The sequence below is a fragment of the Silene latifolia genome, chromosome 8 (genome assembly GCF_048544455.1).
Source record: "Silene latifolia isolate original U9 population chromosome 8, ASM4854445v1, whole genome shotgun sequence".
Classification (NCBI taxonomy): domain Eukaryota; kingdom Viridiplantae; phylum Streptophyta; class Magnoliopsida; order Caryophyllales; family Caryophyllaceae; genus Silene; species Silene latifolia.
Window position 1 is genome coordinate 100,348,647 of NC_133533.1, and position 11,740 is coordinate 100,360,386.

The following is an 11,740-nucleotide window of genomic DNA, read 5'->3' on the forward strand; positions in this document are numbered from 1 at the left end:
CTCCGGGGTGTGCCTCGTTTGTGCCGCGGCGACGCTGTCTTCTCACGAGTGCGAGAAGGACTTAGGTCTACCACGACCACTTTGGGCTCCTCCGGTGTCTTGACAGGTCGACTTCTCCTAATGCTCCGTTCAAGTTTCTTGGGGTCACATTTTGGGCCCGGTCTCCGGACGGTTTCGCCGCTCTTGTCGGTGTGACAAAGTGTGAGCCGCGTACTCCCATTAGGGTCCAGGAGCATCTTCGATTTCTTTGCGTCAACCACATGTCCCATGATGGTGACTGGTCGTGACGGGCAAATGGTGTATCCGGCATATTTGGCATCCCGAATTCGGTTGGATTATTCCGCCGGTGGAGGGCTGCGCAACTCCAGAATTTTGGAAGGTATCATCTTGGTGTAGTTCGGTTTCGTCAGTAACGAATACCTCTTGTTGTTTCGACATCTTCTTAGCTTTTGGGGTGAGTTTTTTTTTTTTGTTTGGGAATGAATGTGACTAGCTTCTAGTGTCTTATCCCCACAGACGGCGCCAATTGTTCCGGGTGTAATTCCAGAGCAAGTATTGTTACCACCCGTGGCTTGTAGAATGACGTCTTTGCTTGAATCCTCCTTGCGGTCTCCTGAAACGATGAACAAACTGAGGGCTCGGCTTTGGCCGAGCGTACTCACTCCGACGCTCAAGTCAGTAAACTTAGAGAGGTAAGTTGTCGTTACTTGGCTAAGGAGGTATTGTAGAGAGATAAGGAAGATATTACCAGATGAATAGTGATTCTTAGGTTAAATTGTGGATCCTTTCCTCAATGAAGGTTGAAGAGTATTTATAGACTTTCACCTTTTGTCACGTAGTGGCCAAGTGGCCAAGTGGCTAGTAGGTGGAAAGACCGTTCTACCCTCGGCCGATGGACCCATGGCAGGCCGGCCGAGGGTCTTGGATATGAGTACGCGGATATGTATCCCGGCTGGCTAGTTGCCAGGCCGATACCCAGGTGACAGGCCGATGGGTTGCATCGGCTAGACTGTCTAAGTCGTTGACTTGCTGTGGATATCTTTGACCTTGCTCAATGTGCTGACTTGGTCAGCGGTGCAGAATATGCCCCATCATTAACAATTGTCGTTCCTTCATAAGCTAATTCAAGACCGTCCCATATTTCCTTGGCCATAGTACAAGAAGAAAAATGATCGAATTCAGTCAACGTCATGCCGTTTTGCAATAGGCTTATAGCTTTCGAGTTTTCTCAGTCTCAATATAGTCTTCCTCCTTTTTCTCATAGGTAGTGCCTTCAGTAGATCCAACCATAATTTTATTTGGTCCATTCTGAACGATCTTCCAGTACTCCCAATCATATCCTTTTGTGTAGTGTGTCATCATGTTCTTCCAAAGTCCATAATTTTTTCCATCAAAGATGGGACATTTGAGATACTTGGAATCCATTTCACACGTGTGGGGCAGCGGGATTAGAAATAAATAAATAAAATAAAATAAGATAGACGGATCAGCCTCTTTGCGGTTAGGCAATTAAGAGCATGAGGCTCTGATACCAATTGAAGAGTTTATCGATCCGAAATACTCAAGAGGAGGGGGGGGGGGGGTGTTGAATTGAGTATAAATAATTTAGCCCACTTTTTTTACTTTTCGTATGTGGTGTGATTTATTAATTAATTATCTAAAGTTTATCAATTAAACTTTACCTAATTAATTAAGCAATATAAAACGTAAAGAAATGAACGAGTGAAAAAAATTCTAGAGACGCACGGGATTTTTGAAGTGGTTCAGTTTCACAAGTCGAAACCTACGTCCACTATTCTCGATTAATAATTTTAGTACCTTTCTACGGATTACAAAATTACTAACCCACTCGTACAACTAACTCTAGTTGTAAGTCAATTTAAGTATCGTTAAATACTCGACTATCTTACGCTAATAGGAAAGTGTTGATTTTTCTTTGGTGTTCACACAATTGAACGAAATAAGAAACAACTTAAACACTATTATCCAATAACGAAATTAATAGAAATAATCTGCAATATAAGACACACAACTTTTCGAAATAAAGGCAAAACACATATTTTTACTCGATAAAAATAAAGCTCTTTACTCGATTTGTTTGCCAGGTATTTTTGCGTGAAAAGTTCTAACTTTAAATGACGGAATATATAATGTATTTATAATAGAAGAGAAGATACTTTAGGTTAGAAAAATATAGGTTAAAATAAAACCCAAGAGTCGTCCAAGGCTTCGTGTGAAGCAAGGCAAAAATTAGGTTAGAAAAATACTTTAATTCTTTTCTAAGCAACTCGTTTATCTTATTAGATAATTACTGTGGTAAATAATATAAGGAGATATAAAATCTCTATCAAATATTATAGATAAGAAATATCCTAAAACCCTAGCTTGTGCAGAAGGTAACGATTAGGATAAAAGACGACTAGACCGAATCCTCCTTCGAAACCCTAGGCATCAATTAGGTCAAGAAGTGAATTAGGGTTTGGAGTGAATAAATATGAAAATCCTAGATAGCTTGACAACTCATAAGTTGTTTTACTAATCAATAGGATAATTATAATTTTATTCAACTAAAACACGTTTTAGATAAATGTACTATAAAAACTTTTACTTTTAAAAACATTTAAAAGGATTTTAACGCCAAATGTCGTGTTTCTCATATGCACTCCACAGTTATAGGTTAAGTGACTATAAAATTGGACTTGGTTAGTAAAGTTATAGGTGGAATAGCTATAACTTTACTTTTCCAAAATTACTTTAAAAATATCATTACCAAATGATGACCTATACTAGCTAATCTTCATGGAGATTTTTAGTATATGGTTCGACTCTTCTTTTTTTTTTTTCACAAGCTCTTCGCATCTTGAGCTTCTTAAGACTTGATCTTGTCTTTACTTGAGTGATTATCAGAGTTGTCCTTCAAAGTTATAACTTAAGCAATTATAACCTTACTTCAACAGATCTTCACAAATCTTCATAGTTATAGACATAGCTATTATAACTTTGCTTGCTTATATTGTAACCTTTATTCAATCTAACCAAGACTAAGCAAACAATTACGAGCAACATAGATATACATATTTACAAAGCATACTTGTCATTATCAAAACATCACATATAACTATATGGTCCAAATACAGTTTGTTTTTGTGTCACTTTATAGGAAAATGACCAAGGTGTGAAGTTTGGTACACAAACACTTTTTTTGTTCTTACATATTTTTAACTCCACTAAGAACAAGACTATACTTTAACGGGTAAGAATTCTCTTACTCCAACTACTTCCTCAATTTCAATGAATTTTATACGTTTACTTTTTGGGCACTATTCATAAGTGAGTAGAATATGTAACACCCCTACCAAACCGGTGGGAGCTTACTTATGATAGCTCACCGGCCGTACATGGCCCACGATCAACATGGGTCCTTTATAGCGCATTTTGTCCTCACTCATGCACATCCCGGGAAGCTTCCCAGGAGGTCACCCATCCTAAGACTACTCTCAGCCAAGCACGCTTAACTGTGGAGTTCTTTTACATGGATGACCATAAAAGAAAGTGCACTTTGTTAATACGAGTAGTACTTCCAATCCCTTTAAGCACTAGTCATTTAAGCCTATCACTGGACCTCTTCAATTACCGTGGGTGTTACAGAATATCATATACAACTTCTAATATAAAACATAAAATATATATAGTCATATGAGATCTTGTTTAAATTGTCTTACCGAGTACATTATGAATATCAAATTTTTATAGTTTTTAGTAATATGTAACTTAAGATATGAACAAAAGAAAACGAGCATTGATATTCATGTATAATGCAAACGTATAGAATTTACTAAAATAGAAGTATGAGCTTGGGGGATCGATTCTTACCTGCCACATACTACGCTCATTAAAATTATAAAATGTATTTTTTGACCCCCCACTGGATTTTCGTGGTAGGTACGTCACTGCCACATACCCATTCATAAGATTATCTGTAAGGCGACTTAATTTTTAATAGAGATGGTATTATAACTCCATATACAAAATAACAACTTCAATACAATTTTACTACACACATTAAAGTACTGATTTGCTACATTTATAAATTATACGAAGTATATTGTATTTAAATACATACTCCGTATCTTCTATTACAATCTCAAAGTTAAGCTAGGTTGTTGTATGCAGTCAAAAACTTGATTATGCTCAACAATATTTCACACTCTCACTAGGATTACTCATTTGGCATCCATTTATTCTTTACATAAACTTAAAAACAAAAAATATCATAATTAATTAAGCTAGCCAATAATCTTATTATATTGGTCTTCTAGGATTAAATAATGACCATCAAATAAATAATAAATAATTAGTTCATGTATCAAATATGAATTTAATTAAACACATATTAATTTTAATCATTCATCATCATCTTCATAATCCTGACTTGTGTAAGGACTAAAAGCTTCTGAAACCCAATTCTTCTTCCTCCAAGAAGTCCATCCCATTTCCTCACAAATTTCATCATTGTGATTAATACTATAGGTAGAAATGCATTGCCTTTTGTAAAACCTTGTTGTTCTCTTCATAACTTCAACCTCCTTGACAATTTGCCCTAGCATCTTCTCTACACTAGGGAGCTTGAATCGATTGTCGACGAGCCTTGCTAGCCATTTGCATCGAAGCTCGGCCGCTTGTAGGTTCGACACTGTCTCAATGTAGCCCACAAATGCCATGTTTGGTATCATAGGGTTGATGGTGCTTCTACAATTTAGTAAGACATGAATGTTAATTATTATACTATCTTGAAACAATAATACAATCAAATATATTAAATTTTACGAGGTTTGATGCTCACGGGGATTTGAACCAGGTCATGATAACCACCTTTCATGACTTTACCAACTAAATTAGTTGACTTCTGCAAATTAATGAATATTATAATATGATTAATTAATTAATTACCTATACAAGGGCATAACACCAGCATAATCAAGAAAGTTAGTGAAGGGTTGTGGTAATATGGCCTCTAACTTCTTCTTCCCATCATAACCAGTTGCACAAATTACAACATCGGCCTCAAGCTTTGTGTTGTTGTCGAGCACAACTCCATTTTCGTAGAAGCACCAGCTATCGACCTTCTCAAACTTAATTCGACCTTGATCGGCCTCAGTGAAGAAGTTTTCAGGTAAGATTGCCATTTGACAACTTGCATAATCCTCATGGAAGGGATGATTAGGCTTAAGGCCATACTTCTCGTAGGGGAGCTTCCATAGCAAATAGCTCTCAATTGTTCTTGAAATTATTTGCTTCTGAAAATTGCAATTAACAATCTTTAGAATAACTTCCTATTTTCTATACTCCCTAGTTTGATTATGTGAATATTGAAATTAATTTGGGTTTGAAAGTTTAATTTGCATACCATATTGTGATTGTATAAATGGTCTTCAATTACATTATTGACATCTTTATAAAACACATTATAATCAATGATTTACTCCGTAATAAATTAAACATTAAAATTCAGATTAAAAATCATTTCCTGGAAAAGATTTTTTTTTTTCTTTTTTTGGTCTAGAGGGAGCCACGAGGGCGAATTTGTTGTTAACGGGATTTGACCCCACGTCATGAATACCACCCCTCATGACTTGCCAGCCATGCTAGCTGACATCTATCTGTTGGAAAAAGAAAAATTATAAATTCGTGTTATTCCCTAGCTAATCGCTACATTTCATTTTCATTAGGCTAATTTAACTTTATCGGTCAAAAAAAGTGTATTTTGATTAGTATTTTCTCACAATAATACTAAATACGAGTTGTAATATGTTTCGAGTGTATATAGTAGATGAATTTATGAAATTACGTACCATGGGAGATAAGAAGAGGCCTGCTAAGGCTTTAAAAACGTTTTGGTTTGGCCTCTCGTGGATGAATTGAGATGATCTTGTTGAGTAAAAGAGGTAAAAAGGTAAACCCCAAATTGAATAATGAGGGACTGTCCAATGCAATGTCCTTATTATCATGGTGCATGGTTTTCCATCCGGACCTGCAAAACAAGCACGTTTTTACATAGAAAACAAATTGTTAAGGCAGACGAGGTTTGTCAAGTACTTCCTCCGTTCCATTTATTTATTTACTTTTTTTATATTTTTGTTGTGATTTTATTTTTTGTGAGAGAGATTTTAATTAACGGTAAACAAATAATTAGGACTGGGGAGTAATATTGAAATTCAATATTTCAAAAGCCCATCTCAAATAAAATGGGGTGGCGAATACTATTTATGAGAAAGTCTCATATTTTTAAATAACGTCTCATATTCGTAATATTGAATTTTGTACTATGATATGGTAGTGGGCAATTAGCAAACATATGACCACGTTTTTCTAACGCGTTATTAGTCCTTATTTTCTTACACGTTATATGCCACATTTTTTCCATTTGTCTATTTTCTCTTTACATTGTACTTGTATATTGTGGAATGATTAAAACCTCTTGCAAAAATCTTATTATATCTTCAAATACTATGAACTTGTCTCCTCACTTACCTTTCATCCATAAGTACAAGCTAACAAAAAAAATGGTCGGCTCCTACAAAATTTAGTCAGAACTATTTTAATAATATGACGATTTTGTATAAAAAATTGTGATTTTGCTAAGTCAAAACGAGTCTATGATTGGAAGAAATGGACAAGTGAAAAGGTCAATAAGGGTAAAATTTATAAATATGATAATCTTGGCTCCCTATTGGTTCATTGTATAATTCGTCACTAAGGAGTAGCATGCAACAACCAAAGTCAAAGGGTGGACTTCTTGTTAATTCAATTTTTTCATGATCAATGACCAGAAAATAATTAAGTCTAAGAATTACAGTAATAATTACTAGAAATTTATTTTAGAAATGTCCACTATATATTAATATGTAGATTTTTTTGGGCAGTTTTTTTTCTATAACATCTAAGATAAGCATGCATAGTAAAAGATAATTTTTAAATGTAAATTAATAAAAAAATGTAAATTATGAGAATATATTGATTAATCATTTGACATTATTCGACCATTAAAATTCAGATACGGTCATTAAAAATAAAACTGAATTTGGTTAAAACATGATTTCCTTCTACGAGTGTCTAAGTCATTTATTTACGTTCCTGTTTAAAATATGTAAACGTAATTTTTCATCCATACATGTATATATATTACTTTTTTTACTTTTCATGTTTTTGTTAAAAATCACAATTTCTCATTTTCATGATCTTTGTGACAAAAGCAAACGTAAATAAATGACCGCGATGAAGGCAAATAGTTATAAGGGCCAATGAAAAAAACATACCTTGGTTAGCTTGAGCACACTCAACAGCAAGGTCAATAGCAGATTTCTTATAACCAACAACTGCAACAGTTTTACCCTTGACAAGAGCAGATGCTTCATCTTTGTTGAGTTTGCAATAATCAAGCGTATGAATCACTTTTCCTTTGAATACTTCCGGACCCTTTTTTGGTGCAAATGTTGGCATCTTTGGGATATCTCCATATTTTCCAATGCATACAATCACTAACTCAAATGTGTATCTCTGTAAATAATTAGTATGTTAAGCAAATTCATTAGTTGGATACCGTAGACAGTGATGGAACCAGGATTTGAACCCAATGGGGGTGAAATATTTCAGCGGGGGGCGAACGGATAATGGTATAAGGGAAACTCTAAATTTTTCGAAAATTCTAACTAAAACTTTTGCGATTTTTATCCGTCAGCGGGAGCGAGAACCCCTACTAGCCTCCCTAGCTCTACCACTGACCGTAAATGTCTTAGCTTAGTGGTTACGAAGAAGGTAATATGCACAATAAGTCCTAGGTGATGAAGTTAGTATAAATTCACTGCCCAATAAGGTGTTTGTTTTTGGAATACTTAAAACGAAATAAACGTGTAAAATAGAATTATACGGAGTATAAATTATCGTTTGTGTGTACGTACAAAAAAGTTGTTTCATGCTTGTAAACATAAAAATACAAAATACCTAAATCATGAAGGAAAATGAGTGTATACGGTATTGTTTTCACAATCCACATCATTTCACCACTAAAAATACCTAATTAAAGTAGTGTAGATATCTTGAAATTGAAAAATGAGTGCAATTTTTACATAATTCTAAAAATGGTAAAAGCGAACTAATTAATTAGAGTGTATGTTGTGTAGATTTGGTGATAACGACGCAAATGATAGAATTTTGGTTCTCAAGTTGATAATTTCGTCATAGCTTGTATGGTTTGAATTAAGTAGATAAACAATTCAACGCCTTAGAAATTTGTCTATGACAGTGTATTAATTCAGCATAACCAGATTATAAATGATAAATTTTATTAGAAATTTTGACTAATATATTTTAATTAGCAGAATTAGTTTAATTATTTGGTAATTAGCTGATTAATAAAACCAAATGTTTTATAATACTCATTATATAAGATTGTTTTGTGTGACCGTTGAACTTTAAAAATTAACCTTTAATTCTTTTCATGAAATAAGGTACACTGTTTGGCTTTAATACACTTACCGGAAAAATGATAAAATAAAAAAATTATTATGACTAAAATATTTACATTTGCTATACACGATCTTTAAAAGTAAATTATTCTTAACAAAATAAGAAGTAAATCAAGTATATACGAAGTATTTATATTTATGAAAAAATATAATCAGAGTATCGTCTTTAAAAACCCGCTTTAGGTCAACACAAATTCTCAATTAAGACGAACACTATCCATCTTAAGTTTAAAACGGATCAAATAGCTACCACTTTTATAGATAAAGACAAAACAAAATGTCTAAATATTAGTAGAAAAAAAATCGTCTTTATCTATGCAAGTAGCATGTATTTGACCCATTTTGATTTTAAGACGAATATATCCGTTAAAAAAGAGCTTTATTGTTTAGTCAAATGGACAATATTAATTTATGGTGTCAATATAACGTCCTAGAATACTCCTACCAACTGGCAACAGTAGTGTATCAATACGTAGAATTTTTCAAATATTACAAAGTAAATGAACCATAATTTACCTTAATGTCTTCAAAATCATCACCGGTTTGAACGGCAACTTCCCATGCAGGATGTCCTGATAATAAATCACCATACTCTTTTTCATGATTTCCGTCACCAATATATTTAAGTTCCACAACCTTAGAATTAAACCTTATGTACTTAAGAACATCAAAATGTGTTGCATAATCATGCAAATAATCTATAATTTCATCATTAGAAGGAAAAGAAGAGTTATCTCTATCTGGCCAAGGGAAATCGGAGAATTCATAGTCGCAACGAGGTGTTTGAAGTTTAGTAGACCTAAATGATGCATGTTTCCATACACCACCAATCGAGCCAGTCGCTTCAAAGACGACTGGCTTGTATTTGGCTAGTTGCTTTGCGGCAGCTATACCGCTGATTCCACCCCCTAGGATCGCGATTTTTGAGGAGTTGGCCATGGGTTTTGGTTTTTCTTGTAGTGCAAGGTAGGTTTTTATATTTTGAGCTTGTATATGATGATGAGAGTTAGGTTTTGGATGGAGATAATGTGGGAAAATATAAGGGTATTTATAGGATTATAGATTTGTTGGTCCTCCTTCAAACGGACCATTTTGGACTAAAATAATAAGACGGGGTTTTATAAATATTTGATAGCCAAATGTAATCATTTATGGAAATCAAGTTACCATAAGCTGTAATAGTGGTTGAACCATTGTGATTACATTTAACTATAAAATAGTCACCGAATTCCATTTTACTGTTTTAGATCAAAATAGTCGTCTTAAACAAGAATTTGTGATTATAGATAATTAGTGGAATACAAGGTGGTAGTGTATGACTTCAAAGGAATCTAGAGAGATGGGACAAGTACGTAAATGATAATTAAAAGCATGCATAAGAGAACATACGACATTTCTTCCGTTGGCTTTTTCGTTCTATCCCTTTGGATTTTCAATTTTTCTGATCTTCTTTTACGTTAAATTAAATTGGAATAAAAAGAAAAAGGAAATGATCGAGTCAAGCATTTTAAGAGTTGTTAACGTACGGTTAGATGTAGATTTTCTTAAACAATCTAGTTTGAGCTATATTGATATGTTAGTTATTTGCCTAATTAAGCATTTTAGCTACTTGAAAAGCAATTTTAAAAGGTCTATCTCGAGCATGATTAATGACAAATTTCTAAACATTCTTATATGTTTTTCAAATTTTGAGATGCTCAAACACACATTCAGTACCGATTGACCTGAATTACAAATACTTATTTCTCATAAATACACTCATATTTTATGTGTTTTTCATTGATTCTTTGTTGATTAATTCTCCCCCTGTCCCGGTCATTTGTTGTCCTTTTCCATTTTTGGGTGTCTCAGTCATTTGTTGTCCTTTCTATTTTAAGAATGAACTTGATGAGTAATTTGATCATTCTCATTCAATTTGTTCCACTTGTCATTTAGTTATTGGCTTTTTCCTCTTTCATTGGTCTTTGTGCCAAAACGAAAGGACAACAATTGGCTGGGACGGAGGGAGTAGTAATTTTGAATTACTACATTCAAATTATTGAAAAGTATAATGTACATTTAAGTTAATTTTTATTTGGACTCTCAACTCAAGAAAAGTATAACCAGAAACTCAATTGAACTGACATTAACCTGACCTGAATTGTAACTGACTCGAGATAACATAAACCTATTAAAGTGGATAACTGATCGAAATCGATCTGCAATTGAGAATAAAGAAAATCTGATTTAAATAGGACCGATTTAACCCGATACGAAACTTAACCAAATGACTCGGTTGTCAGGTCTAGTTATGACATCAATATTAACTCAGTTTCAGATGTAAAGTTTAAGCACATAAACACTATTGGTACTCCGTACAATTTACTACCAACTGTGCGCATGAAAGAGTAATTGGATCCCCCGTCATTCGACAAAATACTTGATCAATAATCTAATTAAAAATAATTGAATTAATAGTTGAGAAAATAGCTAGATGACGCACATAAACAAGAATTATTCAACGTTATTGCACATAACAAATGTCTTAATTTAATCTTTTACAAGAAAATATTTGGATGGCGTATGGCTATCTACGTATATTACAACGATATACGGAGTATTATACAGCTATTGTACAGTTAATACTCCGTAGTTAGCAAACTTCCGATCTTATATTGAGTTCAACAATCCTCCACTTTTGGATGAGTGGATGTGCATTCCCTTGAAGAGGTCGTTAAAGTACCTAAGCTCTTTTAAAATCCAAGGTTTTAATGTTTTTATAATCGCTCATGCAAATTAGCAAATGTCAGCTAACTTAGTTTGTTAAGTTATGAAATGTGGTGTTTATGACCTGAGTTAAAATTCCATTAATATCAAAATCGTCCTTACAATAACTCCTTTTACATAAAAAAGAAAGAATGGATTTTGTTGATCTTTCACTAAAAAAAACTTACACAACTCCACTTGTTAGTGCATTGTTGTAGTTTTAGTTATTGCTTGGAATATTTTGATTAATTTTAGTTTACTCCGTGTTTATTACTACATGGAGTAAAATAAATTATGAAAGTAGCTTTATGTATTGTTAAAATTGATCTTTCACTCAAAAAATTAATACAACAACGCCACTTATTAGTCCAGCTTTATGTATTCTTAAAATAGTTTATTAGAATATTCACTCGGTATTTTATTCATGCATGTAGTAAAAAATACATATGAAGGTAAATAAATAAGGAAAA

General features: G+C 33.5%; 1 protein-coding gene across 1 annotated transcript; it reads right to left on the reverse strand.

The window, feature by feature from the left end:
* Window positions 1-4,141: 4,141 nt before the first annotated feature.
* LOC141595563 (putative flavin-containing monooxygenase 1) lies at window positions 4,142-9,464 on the reverse strand. Its single transcript, XM_074415531.1, has 5 exons — window positions 9,042-9,464; window positions 7,317-7,557; window positions 5,853-6,031; window positions 4,951-5,297; window positions 4,142-4,749 (listed from the first exon to the last, which is right to left on the reverse strand). Exons 1-5 carry the CDS (start codon window positions 9,462-9,464, stop codon window positions 4,404-4,406), a joined length of 1,536 nt encoding a protein of 511 aa, XP_074271632.1. The 3' UTR covers window positions 4,142-4,403.
* Between the last annotated feature and the right edge of the window lie 2,276 nt (window positions 9,465-11,740).

Coding starts and splice junctions, on each gene's coding strand:
- LOC141595563 (XM_074415531.1), bottom strand. CDS start 9,464: ATGGCCAACTCCTCAAAAATCGCGATCCTAGGGGGTGGAATCAGCGGT. Junction 6,032..7,316: donor GTGTGCTCAAGCTAACCAAG/GTATGTTTTTTT, acceptor CTTGTTTTGCAG/GTCCGGATGGAAAACCATGC. Junction 5,298..5,852: donor GCCTCTTCTTATCTCCCATG/GTACGTAATTTC, acceptor TGCAATTTTCAG/AAGCAAATAATTTCAAGAAC.